Here is a 19,649-nt window from a genome sequence, read left to right as displayed (position 1 = left end):
GGGAACCAAATCCTATACCCTACAGCTTGAGGATCATCCTGAGTATCATGGTGGAGCTGTTTGGTGGTCACCAACAAGCGTCAAACGAGTTCAGGATAACAAGATACAACAACAACAACAAGCCGAGCTTGAAAAGCTTCAAAAAGCCGAGCAAGCCGAGATCAAGAAGGCAGCTCGCGATTGCCAGCTTCAACTTCAAAAAGCAGCCCGTGTTGAGCGGGAGAAGGGTTGGGAGGAGACCAGAAAGCGGAAGGCTGCAGAGAAAGCCGAAAGAGAGCATCGTAGAAGCCTCCGCGACGCTGCCAAAGCTATACAATTGCCCCAATCGGGTAAGCGCAAAGCGTCAAAACCTCATAAGCCAGCTACAAAGCGTCAAAAGTGTGGTGGTGTTGCTCCAGCTGTGGTGGGAGCCGCAAGGGTTGCACGAGCTGCTCCACCGCGTAGTCGACGGCAACGACCGATAACGCCCTCCAAAAAAATTTCTGAATAAGCCAAAACTTTTGTAGGCCTGTATATAGTATAATCCTAGCTTTGCGCAATTTTATTACGATTTGTGGTGGCTCTACAGCCTCATCTTGTTGACTATATTGAGTTGTTGGGGGTGCTCAACTGGCGATGGTGCTCATCTGGTGCACGGGCACTGTAGTAAGATAATCGCGTAACGCGTGATTGCGCGTTGGGGTTAAGCCTAACTCCGCGTTCTCATCCACTGAGATTCCACCACCACGAACGCGCGTCTATGCGCTCTTCTGGTTCCCCCACTCAGCTACCACGCAATACCACACTATTGCCTCTCTTGCTTTCTCCAAAAGACACGTCGTGCAATCTCTTTCAGCGGCCGACCACAAGGCCTCCACTCCGCGCACCCTTCCATCCATTGCAGCTTACGGTTACCAGACTCATTCCGCACCCTCTTTCAGCAGTCCCACTTGCGCACCGCTCGGCCGCTAGGATAAAATATACGTGAACATGAGTAGCGACGAGGATACTGCGGCGCTCATGGCCGCTTTCAAGAAGGGCGCTGCTAAGCCCAAATCCAATGCATCTCCGACACAGCCTGAAGCGCAGCCCTCCCACCATGCCTCTTCCTCCAAGGATGAATCCATTATACATATCCAGACGGCAACAACAACGCGAAAGCTGCTGTGTGTGCGTATACCACCAGCCACGATCAACAGGGCCGACTACACATACTACGAGCCGAAAGATGAGGTTGAATACATTATGCGGGAATTCTCCGAGGGTAATGGAGACATGTCATACCAGGTCCGGTTGGTTGGGAAGCAAGTGAAGCAGGTCAGTTCAACTCTAGTAATAGTATCTCTCATAGGTAAAGGTGGTGGCTGCATCGGTTATCACCATACGAGCGCCGATCCTACCTTGTCGCTTCTCTCTCACATCACTATACTACTGTCTTGCTAAATACACTCAGATTTCCTTTGAACAACTGCTTGAGCTTCCTGGCGGCCCAGAAGCGTTGGAGGCATTCCAACCAGACGACGAGCCCAGCGCAACATCGAGCGAAGACGGCGATATGAAACTACGAGAGAGATCTTCAAAAGCTACAAAGAAGGACTATGTGGACATCTCGACGTTCCCTCTCTCTTCATCGGAAGACGATAGTCAAGATGAATCTGCAATGGCTTCAGGCGCACAGCGACGTAATCGTCGCGTACGTACATTGAAGCGTGGTAGTCGCTCAAACCAATCGTCGACCCGTTCCTTGGCTGCGCTGTCTACGAGCGACGAAGACTCGGACATGGCTAGCAATAAGCGGAGAGGCCGGAAGCGCAAAGGAACACGGGAGCCCACGCGCCGTTCAGCGAGACAGTCAATGCCAGTACAGGTATATGAGGAAGACGACGAAGACGAGGACGAGGATACAGACGACTTGAGCGCCTCAGAAATTCTGCGCTCGAATCTGGGACCTGGTCGCAAGCGCAAACGACAATCATTGCGTACCGAGAAGCCTGAAAAGATTCGCCGAATGGGCGTGCGACAGTCTGATCGAGCGACACGCGCTACGAACAACATGCAGGAAGCAGACATGGATGATATCTATCGATCAGACTCGGCGCCAAAAGCAGCTGCCCAGAAGGTTTCTGTCGTTCGCGAGGTGTTTTCAAAACTTCCCAGAGGCAACCCCTTTCGTGCACGTCACGCAGAGGGCTGTGAAGTGTGTTTTGATGGACCCAACGTGGCGCCTTTGGTCTACTGCCAAGGATGTTCGTGCGCGTATCACAAGAATTGCCTTGGTAATCGATCTACTCGCGACCACCTCGTTACAAAGATTGGCGATGACGACTTTGTTTTGCAGTGCAAGCGGTGCATCAACGTCTACAAGAAGAAGGATGCGACTGCGCCAGACCTGTCCAGGTGCCAGGACTGTGCAACATCTGGCGCCTCGTGTCGACCTTTTAGGGGCCGTAAAACCACTCAGCAAGAAATGAAGGAGCGCGAAGAAAACGACGGCTACGATCCTGTTGTCGATGTCCCCTCTGAACTGGTCAACAACCCTAACAATGTCATGTTTCGATGCACGAAATGCTCTCGAGCATGGCATTACCATCACCTGCCACCGCTATCACCATATGCCATGGAAGTCAACCGCGATGACGAGGAGCTGGCGGAAGAGCGCTTTCGCGAGTACTCGAGAAAGTGGCTCTGTAAAGAGTGCGACGAAAGCAATGACCGCAAGGTTGGTGGCATCGTTGCCTGGCGCCCGTCGGATGTGGAGTCGTATCGACCAGGTACTCCTTGCGAGTTAATCTGTGAAGACGACAAGCAGTACCTAATCAAATGGGAAAACGAGTCTTACTTCCGGGCAGCATGGCACTCTGGAGCCTGGACCTGGGGCGTTACTGCGGGAGTCCAGCGGAGAGCCTTCTTCAAACGGGAGGATGGACCGAAGATGCACACGGAAGACGCCATTCCTGAGGAGTTTCTTCGCATCGACATTGTGCTCGAGATCAAGTACACCAGCTTTGTGGACGTCCGGAGCGAAGAGATTGACAAAGCTCGCATCAAAGAGGTTGACAAGGCTCTCATCAAGTACAAAGGTCTTGGATACGAAGACGCAGTTTGGGAGAGTGTACCTACGCCCGAAGACGGCGATCGATGGCTGGACTTTGTCACAGCGTACAACGACTGGGTCGCGGGCCGTTACGTCAAGTGCCCCAAACAGGGGCCTCTCAAGGCCCGCCTCGACAAGCTCCGTAGCACACCGTTTGCCAAGCTAGAGCGAGAGAAACAGCCAGAAAACCTTGTAGGCGGCGAGCTGATGAAGTACCAACTGGAAGGGCTCAACTGGCTCTACTACAAATGGTTTGATCAGAAGAATGCCATCCTTGCTGATGAAATGGGTCTCGGCAAGACAATCCAGGTCATAGCCTTTATGGCAACACTTGTGCAAGAGCATGGCTGCTTTCCCTTCCTCATTGTTGTGCCAAACTCTACTTGTGCCAACTGGCGGCGGGAGATCAAACAGTGGGCACCGTCTCTGCGTGTTGTCGCATACTTTGGCTCAGCCAAAGCTCGCGAAATGGCCTACAAGTATGAGATGTTCCCCGAAAATTCCAAGGACCTACGATGCCACGTTGTCGTGACGTCTTATGATGCGGCCGCCGACGACAGTTGCAGAAGATTCTTTAGGAGTGTCAGTTGGGCTGGTCTTATTGTCGACGAAGGTCAACGTCTGAAGAACGACAAGAGTCAGCTGTACACTGCTCTTACTGCAGTACGCGCGCCTTTCCGACTGCTTTTGACCGGTACGCCTCTTCAAAACAACGCTCGAGAGCTTTTCAATCTGCTGCATTTCTTGGACGACTCGATCGATGCTGCTGAGCTTGAAGAGCAATATGCGGAGATGACTGCAGAGAATATCAGGGAGCTTCACGACCAGATCCGCCCCTTTATCCTTCGTCGTACCAAGGCCAAGGTGCTCACCTTCCTTCCACCCCTAGGTCAGATTATTCTCCCCATCTCCATGAGCCACCTCCAGAAGCAAGTGTACAAGTCCATCTTGTCAAAGAGACCTGAGCTTCTAAAGGCACTCTTTTCTACCGACAAGCAGCTGAAGCAGCAGGAGCGCGCCAATCTCAGCAATATCCTCATGCAGCTACGCAAATGTCTCTGCCATCCATTTGTCTATAGTCGTGAGATTGAAGAGCGAACCGATGTTGCTGCTGTGTCTCATCGTAACCTTGTCGAAGCCTCTGCCAAGCTCAGTCTCCTAGAGATATTGCTGCCGAAACTCCGGGAGCGCGGCCATCGAGTACTCATCTTTAGCCAGTTTCTTGACATGCTCAACATCATCGAAGACTTCCTGGACGGAATGCAGCTTGCATATCAACGATTAGACGGCTCAATGGGTTCGCTTGAGAAGCAAAAACGTATTGATCAGTTTAATGCACCCGACTCTCCACTTTTTGCCTTTCTTCTCTCCACCCGCGCTGGTGGTGTTGGTATCAATCTTGCCACTGCTGACACTGTCATCATCCTGGATCCCGACTGGAACCCTCATCAGGATCTTCAGGCCATCGCTAGAGCTCATCGCATTGGCCAGAAGAATAAAGTCCTTTGCCTTCAGCTCACAACCCGAGCCACGGTCGAAGAAAAGATTATGCAGATGGGAAAGAAGAAGATGGCTCTTGACAAGGTGGTTGTTCAGGACTTGGATAGAGAAGACCCCGAAGACGAGGATGTAGAGTCAATACTCAAGTATGGCGCGGCAGAACTCTTCAAAGACGACAACGCAGATGCTGAAATACGCTATGACGACGCAGCAATCGATAAGCTGCTAGATCGTAGCCAGATTCAGAATACACAAACAGGCGAGGATGATTCATCAGAGTCACAGTTTGGCTTCGCACGGATATGGGTGAACGAAAAGGGCGCGTTACAGGATGACTTTGATATAGTTGAAGAGGAGGACGCTCCAGATCCTGGAGTTTGGGATAAGATTTTGAAGGAGAGACAGGCTGCAGCGGCTGCCGAAGCACTTGCGCGAGCTGAGGCTATGGGTAGAGGTCGACGTGCCAAAGCAGTATGTTACATCCTACTCTCTACAGCAACGGGAACTGACTTGTCACAGGCTGTCGACTACGCCAATGAGAAGAAAGAGGCCGAGATTGCCTCTATCGCTGGAGAAGACCATTTAGATGACGCATCCGGTATTCCTCCCTCGCCTCTCAAGAAGCTGAGCAGAAAGCGCAAAGAGAAGACAGGTTCGGAAAGCGACACCGACTTCCAAGCCGAGTCGGAAGTTGACAGCGAGTCGGGAACCGAGGGCGAGCCTGAACAGAACAGTGCTGCCCAAGAGCTTGACCGTGACAGTCATAGTACCAAGAACATCGCCAACCCTTCGCTATACAAGCACAATGACGCAGGTGCGTCCCCTCTTCCCCAGCCTCAACCCACAAGGATCCCAGGTGTCTCTTTCCCTGTGCAGACTCCGCGCATGGTACCAAGCACAAGACCAAAAGGCGGATTTGTGATGTACAATGGTCCGCCAGGGAAAGGTACCTCACGTATCCAGGAACCATCCTCCATTGTTGACCTCTCGGCTTCAACACAAACAGCGCCAAAAACAGGGAAGGCTAATAGGTCATTAGTCAAACCATTCCAACGCGCACATTTGCCGATCCGCAATCCGCTCGATCCAACACACGGCTCCCATGGCATTCACATTTGTCCGGCTTGCCATAAGAACCATCCACAAGGTGCTTGCGATCTCAAAGTCGCGGGTGTAGAACATTGCGGCTTGTGCGGTCTAGCCCACTACGGCCACGCTCGCACGTGCCCTCATATTAGGTCTGAAACTCAAGTCCGTGAAATGCTGGAGGCTCTGAAAAACTCTCCAGAAAAGAAGGAACTTGTAGACATAGCGACGAAGTATCTTCGCGGCGTCAAGGGTGCGCTTGTGCAGCAGAAAAAGAGGGATAGGGAGAAGGCTGCGGCATTGGCTCAAGGTCATCAACCCCAAAATGCCTATTCGCAGCCGTCTAACAGTTCATACGTTCCATATGGCGGTTTTCCAGCTACACGACTGGGTCCACCAAACGCACGTACGGACAGCATAGGTAACGGATTCCAAGGTCAAGGCACGCATTCACAGCAGGTGCAGAGCCATGGTTACAACGACCAACAAGTCGAGAATGCTTTGAGAGGGTTCTTGGGCAACTCATGAGTACGCATTGGAAGTGCTGTGAGACTGGAGCAGGGAAGAATATGAAATCCAGTTGTCAGTTTCAGATTACTGGAATTGAGCATGCTGTTATAGCGGTTACATGCATGAGCCGCTAAAAAACTCAACCCGACCTTTTGTAAATAAAGTTCAGATGGCATCAGCAGAGCTCTCTGCGGGAAGTTCACAAGGGGGATATCATGAATCCGATATTTCATTCATGTACATCAAACAATTTGATGATACTTGAGATTGGAAATTGAATGCTTTTCAACATTTACCACCATGCTCCTATGACTTATACTAGTGATCTTCAAACTTGAAAGAAATTATCGCAAAGAGCACCCTCAGGGTGGATAGTCTATGGGATATGGATATAGACCCTACCTTGAGACTTACGGAGAGTCAATTGATGGTTGTGCCGTTGAATCTTACGAGTATCAAGGTGGACTCGAATGAGACAATCAGGAGGTGTTGGGGGGTTTGCGGGGCATCGGATGATTTCGCCTGCGGGTGGGTAGGCGGTTAGGATATATGAATGCATAGCAGGGACTCAGATATATCAGGATCGAGGCTTTCGAATCCTCGTTTCCGATCCCAGTTTCGTCTATCGCAGGCCTGTGGTGAGGGCGAAGTTGGCAGTCACGTGCTCAACCCACATCCGCTAACGCTTGCCCAGGCCCTTGACCCGCACAGACCCACCCACGTGAGGGGCGAAATCAAAACCATCAATATAGTCTGTTATTATTGTGCATGAATGCATTCGAGTTTCTAGTTGCTCTAGATTGTACTCCCGCGTTCATTGTAATCTGATTACCTGTATTCGGTCCAACAGCCGGCTACTTACTGTACCCTCCCGAAGCGGATCTACGATAATACATCAATAGGACGGGGCGCGTCACAACCACCATGTTAGCGGATGGGGATATCGGCTCACTCGCTTCGCATCTGGAGCAGTTCAAGCTAGATGACGAGCGCAGACAGAGTGATCTAGCGGTATGACAAGACCGAGATGTCCTTGCTGCCCCCACTTCGCTCTAACCCCATGCAGAATCTCATCAAGGAGCATGGCCAATTGATACACGAGTACAAGGTACTCAAACAAGCCTACGACAAAGAGAGTGCTAGTCCTTTTGCAGGGTCTTCCACCGGCGCAAAGACAACGCTGCGGGACCCCTATGTCCTGATGCTAGTCGATGGCAACGACTATATTGTAAGCATTGCACTCCCCGTAACCAGGCATCACTAACTCTATATAGTTCAACGATGAGTTTATCAGTGAAAAAGAAGAAGGCGGTATGCGCGCTGCCCGCAAGCTCAACGACGCCGTAGAGGAATATCTACGGCAAAACGTACCGCAGACATCATCTGCACGCGTAATTGTACGCATTTACGCCAATCTTACCAACTTGTCCTTGCAGCTAGGGAAGATGAAGTTGACCGGGCTTGAAAAACGATCTATAGCATCGTTTACGGCGGCTTTCACACGTGCCCTGAGTCTCTTTGACTTTGTCGATACCCTGGACGACGAAGGAACAAAGTTCAAAATCAGAGGTGCAGACAATCAAAACAACATCATGACAATTGCTCATACCCTCCAGAACATTTCAAGATGGCGGCTGATGATGCGGCCTGTAGCCACATTCTGTACGCGGCCTGCAGCGACAAAGCCTACATGTCCCAATTGGTACCCTATACTGGCGCCCTTGATAAGATTACGCTCGTCCAAGGTGCTGGGTGGGATCCCGAGTTCTACCAGTTCAACTTGAAGGTGACCCAGTTCCCTACCGTTTTTAGGTTGTTGGGGTTGCCCGTCACAGCATCAGCGACTAGTAGTAAGCCTGCAGCGACGAGTAGTAAACCTGCAGCGAGCGCCTCGCCCAAGCCAAAAGCGCCAGCCCAGCAGCCCCTACTCACGGAAAAACTGTTGAACATCCGCAAAGAATCGTGGAGGCGTAACGAGTCGACCAGCGTGACCGACTCGGCCTTTGGCGACTCTTCACCCGTAGAATCAACCGACTACGCCGAACCAGAGTCCGTCAGATGGGACAACGACCCGTCGTACACTCCACCGCCGCAAAGCGTCCAGTGGGACACCACCAAAGATCAGGTGCCATGCAAATACAAGAAAAAAGGCTTCTGCCATTTCGGCAAAAAATGCCAGTTCTCGCACGGCCCTTGCAGCTCAAACGGCAGCGTAAACGGCTCGAATATACTGTACAGCCCCGAGACAAAATCACTGTCTGGATCCCCCCTGCCTGTCGATGACACGGAAATCATCACAAAGACCGCTGCCATGGACCGCACCAACGTATCTGCGTACTTGCCGCAAGAAAGCATGCCAGGCTTCATTCCGCTGAACAGGTCGCTGCAGCGCCTCGACGTATACGTGAGGCCACCGACGGCCTCGGAATGGAAAGCCTACAACACGCGGTATCAGAGGCAGAAAATCTGCAACGCTTTCCACGTCCAGGGCAACTGCACCACGTTTGCGTGTGCGTTCGACCACAGCGATCTGGAGCCAGAGGCGAAACACGTGCTCCTGTACATTGTGAAGCGCAATCCATGTTCGAAGAAAGGAGATTGCAGAAAGGAAAACTGCGACCATGGGCATCTGTGTCAGAAGGATGGGTGCACGGGACCAAACGGCGGCAAGGGAGCGAAGGCCTGTAGGTTCAGGGCTGCATTACATTATCCCGCTGAGCAGTGTCAACTGAGCACCTGGGTGCCTGCTCAGACTGGTCAAGAGGAACACAGCGCCATGGATATGGGTGCCGGAGAGATGGTGGATAGGCTCTTGGATGATGACCAGGACCTGTTGTGGTAGGATATGTGCAGGGAGATAGCTTGGTATGGAATTGGCTTGTTGTAGCGATACCAGATGAGTGGCCGAGATGGTTATATTAGGTCTGTTTATAATAGTAAATGGAACTCATATGCTGCTTACTGTGCGCACCAACTCACAAATGATGGGTATACTACGTGAAATTCCACGCCATGCTGATAGGCGGCATCTGAGGGGAATGCATAAATGAATCAGGGTTTCCTGCTCCCATAATCTACCCAGGCAGTGCTCACGAAACGCTACAAATGCGGCACATTCAGGCTAGCCAACAAGAGGTTCATGATGCTAAACAGCCCCTCACCCAGGATCAGCCCACTCGCAAGCACGATAATAGGCGTCTCGGTCCTGCCCTTCCAGCGGCGCCACCACAAGCTAATGAGGCCCCCTATTGTGCGTGCAAGTGTGAAAGATGGCGTATTGTACATGCCTGGACGAGGGTTAGTAGGAAGAATACACTGAATCAAGTGGAGGAACATACCGACAGCCACGGCAATCCCGCCGGGCACAAAGTCAATCCACCACCCGCTTAGACCTCTCTGCTTGCGGTTGTTGCCCCACACCCTGATCATGGTGCTGGCTGCGAAGATGACGGCTGCTCCGCTCGCCCATTCTTTAACCATGGGCGGGAGCCCCTTGCCCGTCACTAGTCGCGCGGTAAAGACCCACACGTAGCCTGTTGGCACCTCGAACAGTCCTCCAGGGATAGTGTACACGTTTGTATATAACTTGTATACAACCGCCGACACCACGGCACCGACTGCTGAGCCAATCATCTGGCCCCAGAACTGTGCATTCGGTGCCGCGCCCAGGAGGTGACCACACTTGAGATCTTGCAGGAGATCGCCAGCTTGCAGCGCCGCAGACTCGGAGACTGCGCCCGCAACGAGGTTGATAATGACTGCATTCTTGGCTCCGGGTCCGGTGGTTGGCGTGACGAGCGCAAAGACGAGCTGGGTGAGCTTGGAAATGCCAGACACAGGGTTGAGGTCTGTCTCGCCCAGAGCGCGAACTCCCATGATGGAAAGGAGGAGCGCAAGCACCAGCGATAGCAGCGTAAGGCGGAAGGGGATCAGGCCGGGGAATGTCACGTGAACGGCGATAGCGCAGAGAACCAAGGACACGACGAGCCCGATGATGGTGGTGCGGTTGGAAATGAGATGCTCGGGCGGCGCATCGGGGTCCGAGTCTGCTGCGAGGTGCTGTTTGATAGATGTCAACGGGTCTGTACCATGACCAATTTGAGTGTACTGTTGGTTGGACGTGATATTGAACGTAAGAATCTCTTTCCAGGTATGAGACTGGAAATGCTCTCGCGCAGATGGGTAGTATGCTCTGGCAATTGTAATGAGTGGTCGCAGGATCAACCACCCTAGGCTGACGAGTGAATCTGCCAGCATGATGGCGAGTGATATCCACACGATCCACCCTTTCGAGCCGTCTGTCCAGTCAGAGACAGGCCCCGGAGCCCATCCTTTGTGCTTTGCGAGCGGCGAGAGGATGCCCCAGCCGATGATGGCTCCCAAAAGCATGTGCAGTGTCGTTGCAGGCCCCATGATAATGCCTTGGCCGACGTACGCTGGTGAAGGGTTCAACGTCCATAGCCACTTCTGCGCCAGCGTGAGACCAAAAACAGGAATGTCGTGCAGTTGCGGAATAAAGTAGGATACGACGGTGTAGAGAGCAGATCCAGCAAAAGAGATTAGTAGTAGCCGGATCTTTGCCTTCCAATCACCCTCGTCTTCGGGCTCCTTCAGGTTGTCGTCGATGGATGGCATGAGGTCATGCTCTTCCCGCTGCGTGCTCGGCCCCTGTAATAGCCCCTGAGTCTCTCCATTATCAGACTGCTCTTGCTGGCGAGCGACCATGCTCTTCGAATTCTCATCTCCATGGAGTACCCTGATCAAAAGTGCAGTAGCGGTCCCACTCGGAAACTTCAGTTTCTCCCTGATGATCATCTCTTTCCTCAGCGGAACCGCAAAGACGACGCCAAAAAAGCAGATGCCCACAGCCCAGACAATCAACTTCCAGAGACTAATGTCGAGCGGTCCATTCTCTTCCGGTTTTAGCAGGTAGTTCAGTGCCGGGATGACGCCCACAAACCCGCATCCGAGAGGCATGGTGCCGACTGATCCCGCGACGGATTGGATCAGGACATTTTCGACGGGCGTAAACGGCAGCTTGAGCGTTCTGGCAACGACCTTGAAATATGCGAATCCAATGAGCGCCGAGGGCATAGACATGCCGCTGACCCAGCCCGTCTGCAACCCAAAATACATATTGGAGAAGCAAATCACCACGCCGATTGCCAAGCCGACCAAAACACCGCGAAGCGTAAAGTTCTGTGGCTGCGACGCCCGCTCAGCCAGATACCCGCTCGTGCCTGTTGCGCTACGACCCAGCATCGCGTCCGTCTCTTGACCCTGTCCGGCTCTTTCATCCTGCAGCGACGCGGAGCCCCTGTCTGGCGCCATGTTTTGAATGCGCTGGAGTTCAATCGACTCAGCCACGGTGAAGTCGGAAGCAAACAGAAGGGAAAAGAGCGGACTGGGGATACGCGCCAGCTGATAAGAAGGGAATTACGAGACCATCTTGTCATGCACGGTATGGCGTGCTCGGGGCATGTGGACGCCATGATGCAAGCCGGGTGGCTAGCGTAGACGATCGTCCACGTGACAAAGTCGGGATTGTTAATCGCGGCTTATCTCCGAATTTGTCAGATTCGCCAATCAAACACCACATTGACATGGTCTACTCCCTTAGCCTGGAGCGCGTCAGTGTCAGGGCCCGCAATCGATCCCCCCAGGCCACCCTGCTTGCATCGTCGTCACCACCGGTAGAGAACATCCATAGCAGCGATGAAGTTTTCTACGATACTCGCGCCTTTGCTGGCCGCAGCACCCTTTGCCGCCAGCGAACACACATCCAACTGGGCGGTCCTCGTCTCGACGTCGCGCTTCTGGTTCAACTACCGCCACCTTGCCAATGTGCTTTCTGTGTACCGCACCGTGAAGCGGCTGGGCATCCCAGACTCTCAAATCATCCTCATGCTCCCCGACGACATGGCATGCAATCCGCGCAACGCCTTCCCCGGAACCGTCTACAACAATGCCGACCGCGCACTCGACTTGTACGGCGACAACATCGAGGTCGACTACAGAGGGTACGAGGTGACGGTCGAAAACTTCATCCGGCTGATGACGGACCGCGTGGGCGAGGACATGCCACGAAGCAAGCGCCTGATGACGGACGAGCGCAGCAACATCCTCGTCTACATGACTGGCCACGGCGGCAACGAATTCCTCAAGTTCCAGGACGCCGAGGAAATCAGCGCCTTTGATCTCGCCGACGCCTTTGGCCAGATGTGGGAGAAGAAACGGTAAGACAATCGCCATTACATTCCCACCAAATTTCACTCGCTCATACATTCCAGCTACCACGAAATCCTCTTCATGATCGACACGTGCCAGGCAAACACCATGTACTCGAAATTTTATTCCCCCAACATCCTCGCGACAGGATCCTCGGAAATCGATCAATCGTCGTACTCGCACCACGCTGACAACGACGTCGGCGTCGCCGTCATCGACCGCTACACGTACTACAACCTCGAGTTCCTGGAGAACCAGGTCAAGGACCCCACGAGCAAACTGACAATGGGCGACTTGTTCGATAGCTACGACGAGGAAAAGATTCACAGTCACCCCGGTATCCGGTACGATCTCTTTGCGGGAGGAGAGCAGGAAGCGAGGAATAGAAAGGTTATGGACTTCTTTGGCAATGTGCAGAATGTCGAGGTGGACAGCCGTAACGAGACGGGCTGGATACGAGAGGCAGGGAGCGCTTTCAGAGCGGCCAAATCGCACGATCAGAATGTGGCCAATGTCAGCCAGCAGCCAGTCGAGAGTGCACGGAAAGAAGGCGCTTGGAAAGTGGATTTGGAGCAGGGCTGGACTAGGCAGGCTTATGGCGCTGCGGCCCTGGCTGGATGTGCGGGCATTTGGCTCGTTGGAAGCTGGCTAGAGTCCATGTAGTGCTTCAACGGTTGTTTTCGTTAATGATACCCATATATTCAATTGAGAAACCCTCACAGAAAAGAAGTATTCATTAGAATGTTTTCTAGTCCATGTGTGTGCCTTGACCGTGCATACAGACAGTCATGCGACCAAAAGGTATCAATGCTAAGCCACCCAATGCACCCATATCCCCAAGACGCCTCTGATATCAAGGAACAAAAAGATCTCGCCTCATCTTGAACCCAGGGCCATAACTCCACAACCCTCAAGAACTCATCTAGCGGTCATGGGTGTTACCCGTTGAACCACCATAGGCCATCTCCTTGAATCCTTGAGGAATAGTCCACCCATGTACATTGCAGGCTCGGATGTATGCCTCAACTGCCTCAGCGACGCCATAGTCCGACGGACCACCTGACTGCAAACGAGCAGGCTTTGGATCGGTGCTGGAAATGGCCATGCGGACCTGGAGGAGGACGGACTCGATCGAGGAAACAGCACTCCAGCCGTCGTTAGTCAGGAGCTGCATGCACATGGCACCACCAGCAGTGACGTGGCCCCCTCCGCCTTGATTGAAGCCGAGGAAGCGAGGGCGAATGACGCGAACAAACGGCGGGCTCATAGGATGATCTTTGCCAAAGCGTAGCTCCAGAACAATGCTTTTGATGTTCTTCTTCTTCATGTCCTGTGCAAGCGGCAAGGCGGGATCGAAAGAATGGAGTTCGACAATCCATTGGTAGATGTTGTCGATTTTGTCTTCGTCAATGTGCCAGCCAAGCTCATGAAGCGGCTCCTTGTTTTGGATCTGAATGATGTCCTTGAAATCCTTCATTAAGCGCTTGGTTGCAGACGTGGTCGCCCAGGATGGCAGCTCAAGAATAGGAAGTGTTGAGTAATCGAGGGTTCCAGGGACATAGTCAGTCAGAGGCTTCGTCGGCGACTTGCCAAAGATCTTTGAGGAAAATGATGCAATTGCTGACATCTTTGACTTGCCCTTGTCCCCATTGACTGAGCTTGGTGTAGGAAGAGGGCCCCCGCCATGGTGCGGCCTGGAATCGTCGTCTGAATTGAAAATGACAAGGTCCTCTTCAAGCGTCGCGACACTGTCCACATCGTCGTCATCGATATCTATGGGGTCGTACTGAGACTTTCCAGACGCCTTTTGACGCTTGTGCTTCTGCACGCGGGTTAGCCAAGCTCCAGTGCCTTCTTCTGCCTGCCTTACCAAAATCTTCGCCCTGGGCCGACGTGTTGCAGCAATGGCGTGCATCGGGACGATGAGCGGCCCATCAACACCACGGGGAGTGCGACTTGGGTCTTGCTCAACAAACTCTAGGGGTTTCGCGATGGGCGCCGGTGACGTAGTGACGGTTGGGTCAGGCAGTGTCTTTACAAAGAGATAGCGAGTCTGGATCCAATCAAGCTGGGCAACAACCAGATGCGGACTCTGGCTTACATACTCCTGTGGCGCGTTTACAATCTCATTGAGAGCCAAAGCCTGCTGGACCTTCAACTCGCTCATTGGCCAAATGAAGCCAGTATGCACGCTAGCGTAACTCAAACTGGTACTCACATCAGGCGCATGGTAGACTCCATGACCATAGGCTCGTCCGTGATGTGTCTCCTTGAAATGGAGTCCCTCTCGAATAATACTATGCCAGTTTTGCAGCGGACTGCCATGCCAGGCAAAAAGCGTGGGATACTTGAGCTTTAGTCGATCCTGGGTTTGCCGCACTGCTTGAATGAATCTACGCTCCTTGTCGGGGGCACCCATGGCAAAGCGGAATTGGGCCCAACCTCCCATTCCATAAAGCTGTTCTTCACTCTTTCGGCTGCTCGCATCTCCTTCGTCATCGACCTGTAGGATACAAGCCCGGTTTGAGGCAATGACCCAACGTAGGACCCCAAGAGCAGCAGGGGAGAGGCGGTCGACCCAAGAACTCAGAGAAGATTGTGGGTTACGCAAAAGAAACTTTCTCATATCCCGAATGGAAGGAAGTTGGTCCAGTAATGTAGCCATGACCGGCTGCTTCTCGTGGTCTTGAAGATCGTCAAAGTTGTGATCATAGATGTAGAAACTTGCAGATCGGAACTGATTCCTGTGTGCTGGTAGTGGAGGGAGTGCCTTCTTTAGTTGAGCAGCCTTAGCCGGTGGTGGCATGGGATATGGAAATGATCCATAACGGTCGTTCGAGCCTTCAATAATGATGGGGACGACAGGACTGGACAACTTGACTGACGGGTAAAGCGAAGTGTCTACCACGCGGGAGTGCAGCACTCTGGGGTCATTGTCCACACGGATGATAATCCAGGCGCCCTGTGCTACAGGACAAACTTGCTTGGAATCTTCGAAAAGCATCTCCAGTGTAGCCTCATTGTACCGCATACTCAACGCAGTAGGTTCCGGAGTATCTTTCCGAGATGCCTGCTGTTGAATTTCTTGAGATGCTCTGTAGTGTGGAGGCGGTTGAAACCTCAAATACTCCTTTTGACTCCCGACCGGATGGGGCACAGCCAGACTAAGGCCAGTGGGAAAGTCTTTGAGCCGCCCACAGCGCGCACTGGCATAGCAAAAGCTGACGAGCAAGTCCACAACCTTTGGCTGGGAGATAATTTCGTGCTCAATGCTCGGACCGAAGCCTAGTGACATGTACTGATATAGGCACAGGGGGTTGTCGCAAACATAGGGTTTGATCGCCTGCAGGTCGTCTGGCATCTTGCTGAAACAAATCAAGCAAAATTCGGTACAACGCACGAAGTGCCTTAGTATGAACTGCATGCCCACTAGAGGCAAGGAATGTGGTTGGTTGACTGAAGAGGTAATGTGGTCGGCAGTGACAATCTTGGGCCAGGCGTTGTTGACGCGCTCATCCTCATAGTACTTGCCGTGCGAAGCGTCTTGGTGCCCATGTGACGAATTCAAGATCTGATCATTGTAGAATGACTCGGCGCCTTGCCATGTCATGCCCCCGTAGCGGTACTTTACAAGCATGTGAAAGCGCTGCTCAAACAACTCATTCAGAGGCCTCGAGACAAATGAGTTCCGGAAGCCGTTGGACTTGGTAAGCGCGGCGTTCTGAGAGTCGCCATGCGAGAAGTCGTCTCGTCGCTCATCATCGTCTTTGCTGACAGCCGTGAATGCTGCAATCGCCTCTTGCATGGTGGGCTTGTACGTCGTGCATATGCCAATGCGAACCCCAAGGCTACGACGCGCTTTGTGGGCATCATACGACTTCAAATCTTCCATGCTCTTGTAGCCATATGGGTAGTGATATATCGCGACGAGGTATTCCGAAGGCTCCACCTGCCACGCCTTCATTGCTTCTTCTGAGATGCCCAGTTTGGATATGCGGATAGATAGGGACACATAGCACGCTAGTCCATCCGCAAGACCGCCGAGATGTCCAATCTTGAATCCTTCGCTCTTTGCAATTAATAGGTCGTTCCGAAGGCGTTGCTTGAATGCAGGCGTGGCCTCGGCGAAGCTCCCTTCTGATACGAATGCATTCTGTGCAGTGCGGTGTTTCGGCAGCATATCCTCATCACCGGGGAAATACTCATCTTCATCGTCGTCGTCGTCTTCATCTTCATAGCCGTCAAATTCTTGCGAGTCGACCATTTGTTGGTCGCCATCACGGTCTGTCGACTCAAGTCTGCTGGATACTAGCTCGAGAATCTGAGGGATCGTCTTGGCCGTGACTGCGTCTGTGATGCCGTTCAGAGCTGCAGCAACACCCGCGGAAGCGTTGTCACCTGCGAAGATCATGCATGTGTGGCTCGATGGGTAGTCGGAGACATCTGTTGTGCATTAGCTTCAGCAGACTGCGAATTGTGGACAATCCCTAGCAAGTGTTTGTAGTGCAAAGGTGCGAAATTAACAGACCGACAGTTCACAGTATGGCTGCAACCACGGTAATTTACCTACCTGTGACAAGTGCCGAGATATTCAGCTGCTGGCCATCTGCAATGCAGGTAAAAGTAAACTCGCCATCGTCGGCGCCGGGTCGCACATGCGAGATGCCAGCTATGGAGAGGCCATCCGCAGCCTTCTGGAGGTCGGCCTGGAACTGCCGTCGCGGCATGATGAGAGCTCCTGAAGATAAAGCGAGGAACAGGAAGAGAAGGCGGAGGCAATTGTGAAAAGTTGGGCTGGGCTGGGCTGGGCTGGGCTGGGCTGGGGCGTGGTGGTGGGCGCTGGGGCTGGTGAGTTGAGCGGGTTGGGCGGCGTGGAGCCAGGCGTGCAGCAGAAATTCGGCAGGCGCTACCTGTCTAAGTGGTATGGAAGGGTGAAAGGCGCGGGGACTGCAGCAGAACAGCGAGTGACGTCAAAGATGGCCGTGTGTACCAATGGGCAAACGCTGGGGGAGGGGGGGCACGACTTGGGTAACGGCAGGGCAGAGCGAGCGACAGGAGACCAGCAGACGAGGCGGGCGTGGGATCAAAGAGGCATTGTTCACGTCTACCTAGGCTCAGTTGCTCCCAAAGGACCTTGGCAAGGCTCCATGGCAATGGCAGCCTGCAGAGTTCGCTGCCTGGCCGTCGGTCAACCAAAGCGGCAATGGTACATGCGTGGGGCTCTGGTGCCTGGAAAGGTGGAGTTGGGGCTCAGCCAGCCTCCGTGTGGCGCGGTCGGCTGTGGCGCGGGCCGCGAGAGAGATTACTTGCATCATGGCGTGTCTGGGCTCGGGGCTCTGGTGTTAGCGACGATGCCTTTGGCCAACCGCTCTCTGCATTTCTCTCGCGAATTGGGTCTTGCTGCACAATTGTGGTTACATTCTAAGCTGCTTAGCGCCATCACACCCTGAGAGCGTGTACCCTTTTTGATGCCGCAGATCTAGGCCAAGTCTATGCCGTCACGCTCTACATCCTATCCATCAGCCGTCGGGCCATGTTGAAATAAGGTTGGAAGGCGTACTTGAGGACGATAAGAAAAGATGCTAAACGTCACTTGGATGGTGGCTTGTGTGAGCTTACTGAGATTAGCGTCCAGACACCCCGCACTCAAGCTCCTACCAGAGCAGCCATTGTCTGCTCATGTCCATCGTGTTCCTGGAGACAGCCCAAGCGACTACTCCCCAGAGAGGTATCAACGTCCAGATTGGCGAGGAACAGCGCGAGATCTTACCATGACAGGGCTAGCATCCTGGAGCTTGAATAGCGTTGGCGTGCCCCTCCCCCACTTTTCGGTGCGGGAGCGGAACTCGATCGGCCAAGGCTCTGGTTCCAAGCGTCCGGCACCGCCCAGTTGCAGCTATTACTTTACATCCGCAATAGCTCCTTATCCCCGTGTCCGCCATGGCAGTATCCGAAGAGAAGACGACGCCAAAGTCCACACACGTATCAGATCCCGCCCTCGCGCCTTTCCTCGCCCCGCAATTCGACCCCGCACAGTACCTCAATGCCACCCTGCCCTCGCTCTCGCTAGGCTCAAGGCCAAAGACGGCCAATGCCGCTTCCTTGGCCGACCTCTCCTCCCAGACCCAGGACCTCCTCTCCCAGCTCAATGCGCATACAACCCGCCTCTCGGCAATACTGACCCAACTGACCGATGACATACTGCGGAGCGGCGGGCGACTGGCCTACGAGGTCGAGGTGTTGCGCGGAGAGGCAATAGGACTTACAGAGAGCTTGACAGATGGCCTGAAGGACGACGTGGAAAAGTTCCTGCCTGGCGGGCTCAAGTTAAAAGCAGAGTCAGCAGATGGCGCGACTGGAAGCCCGACAGCAGATGCGCCTGCTGAAGCGCTGCCAGAGCCGGCGCCAGCAGAAGACCAAGACAACACGCCTGAGTACATTTCCGACCTCCGCACCCTCACCACCGTTCGCTCGCGTCTTGAGAATGTCATCAAGGTCTTTGGCGAAGCCATGCACTGGACCATACCTCCTACCGAGGTCTCGCTAGGAGCCTCTCTCATCAGCGTCTCTGCCCCAGAGCCTGGCACCGACAGCGCCTCACGCGAACAAAAAGGCAAAGAGTTTGCCGCTTCGCTGCGCTCCGAGATTGCCGACCTCATCACCGGCGACCCAGACGGCGGCATCCAAAAAGCAGAGATACGGATACAAGCGCTGAGAGACTTGGCCCGGGTTTGGAAGGGCACAGCAGAGGAAAAGGCAAGGACAAAGTTCGTCGAAGGCCTAGTCAAGCTGGCAGAGGACAAGCAACGAGAACTCGACAGGGAGAGGGAACGGACCAAGGATCGAGGGCAGCAGAAGCCGGCTCAGAGCAGCGCGCCAAAGCCACAGCCGCAGCCACAAAGAACCGGTGGGTTCCTGGAGAATCTTCAAAGAATACGAGGCTTTGTTGAATAAACAACCCATGTGCATACCTCAGTTATTAGACATATCACGTGATTACGCGTTGCATTGCCTTGCCTTGCCATGTATCAATGACTCGATTGTCTCTACAGCACCCAGTCAATTTATGCCAATCATGCGTCCTGAACATCATCATCTCATGCTCAAACAAAGAATAACAAGTCTCGCCTATCCAAGTCCATGCCTACGCTACCACGGTTCGTTCAAGAGCCAGTCTTTGCACGTGGCTGCAATGTGTCCGAGATATGAGAAATGGCCAGGTGCGGCTCGAGTCGAAAACAATACTAAAAGC

General features: G+C 53.3%; 6 protein-coding genes across 6 annotated transcripts; 4 read left to right on the top strand and 2 right to left on the bottom strand.

Moving 5' to 3' along the window:
* Positions 1-969: 969 nt before the first annotated feature.
* Positions 970-6,187, top strand: SETTUDRAFT_87106 (uncharacterized protein; the record flags this gene model as incomplete). Its single annotated transcript, XM_008022313.1, has 3 exons — positions 970-1,296; positions 1,433-5,044; positions 5,093-6,187. 3 exons carry the CDS (start codon positions 970-972, stop codon positions 6,185-6,187), a joined length of 5,034 nt encoding a protein of 1,677 aa, XP_008020504.1.
* Positions 6,188-7,093: 906 nt separating this feature from the next.
* Positions 7,094-9,118, top strand: SETTUDRAFT_178351 (uncharacterized protein; the record flags this gene model as incomplete). The annotated part of the gene is made up of 4 exons (XM_008022801.1): positions 7,094-7,180; positions 7,236-7,397; positions 7,444-7,738; positions 7,786-9,118. The coding sequence occupies 4 exons, from the start codon at positions 7,094-7,096 to the stop codon at positions 9,009-9,011; spliced, it is 1,770 nt and encodes a 589-aa protein (XP_008020992.1). The 3' UTR covers positions 9,012-9,118.
* An 86-nt stretch (positions 9,119-9,204) lies between these two features.
* Positions 9,205-11,564, bottom strand: SETTUDRAFT_134018 (uncharacterized protein). The gene is made up of 2 exons (XM_008022800.1): positions 9,508-11,564; positions 9,205-9,456 (listed from the first exon to the last, which is right to left on the bottom strand). The coding sequence occupies exons 1-2, from the start codon at positions 11,498-11,500 to the stop codon at positions 9,269-9,271; spliced, it is 2,181 nt and encodes a 726-aa protein (XP_008020991.1). The 5' UTR covers positions 11,501-11,564; the 3' UTR covers positions 9,205-9,268.
* Positions 11,565-11,840: 276 nt separating this feature from the next.
* SETTUDRAFT_162548 (uncharacterized protein) lies at positions 11,841-13,113 on the top strand. Its single transcript, XM_008022799.1, has 2 exons — positions 11,841-12,405; positions 12,460-13,113. Exons 1-2 carry the CDS (start codon positions 11,885-11,887, stop codon positions 13,058-13,060), a joined length of 1,122 nt encoding a protein of 373 aa, XP_008020990.1. The 5' UTR covers positions 11,841-11,884; the 3' UTR covers positions 13,061-13,113.
* Positions 13,114-13,319: 206 nt separating this feature from the next.
* Positions 13,320-17,124, bottom strand: SETTUDRAFT_30500 (uncharacterized protein; the record flags this gene model as incomplete). Its single annotated transcript, XM_008022039.1, has 2 exons — positions 13,320-16,840; positions 16,968-17,124. The coding sequence occupies 2 exons, from the start codon at positions 17,122-17,124 to the stop codon at positions 13,320-13,322; spliced, it is 3,678 nt and encodes a 1,225-aa protein (XP_008020230.1).
* Positions 17,125-18,337: 1,213 nt separating this feature from the next.
* SETTUDRAFT_40895 (uncharacterized protein) lies at positions 18,338-19,351 on the top strand (the record flags this gene model as incomplete). Its single annotated transcript, XM_008022103.1, has 1 exon — positions 18,338-19,351. The coding sequence occupies one exon, from the start codon at positions 18,338-18,340 to the stop codon at positions 19,349-19,351; it is 1,014 nt and encodes a 337-aa protein (XP_008020294.1).
* Positions 19,352-19,649: the final 298 nt, after the last annotated feature.

This window comes from Exserohilum turcica (genome assembly GCF_000359705.1).
Source record: "Exserohilum turcica Et28A unplaced genomic scaffold SETTUscaffold_1, whole genome shotgun sequence".
NCBI lineage: Eukaryota > Fungi > Ascomycota > Dothideomycetes > Pleosporales > Pleosporaceae > Exserohilum > Exserohilum turcicum.
Note: the sequence above shows the minus strand (reverse complement) of the source record. Positions and strands in the feature narration are given on the sequence as shown.

Excerpts from the sequence above, each read along its gene's own strand:
- SETTUDRAFT_162548 (XM_008022799.1), top strand. The coding sequence starts at position 11,885 with ATGAAGTTTTCTACGATACTCGCGCCTTTGCTGGCCGCAGCACCCTTT. Across the intron at positions 12,406-12,459 it reads CAGATGTGGGAGAAGAAACG|CTACCACGAAATCCTCTTCA; the intron begins GTAAGACAATCG and ends CATACATTCCAG.
- SETTUDRAFT_134018 (XM_008022800.1), bottom strand. The coding sequence starts at position 11,500 with ATGGCGCCAGACAGGGGCTCCGCGTCGCTGCAGGATGAAAGAGCCGGA. Across the intron at positions 9,457-9,507 it reads CGGGATTGCCGTGGCTGTCG|GCATGTACAATACGCCATCT; the intron begins GTATGTTCCTCC and ends ACCCTCGTCCAG.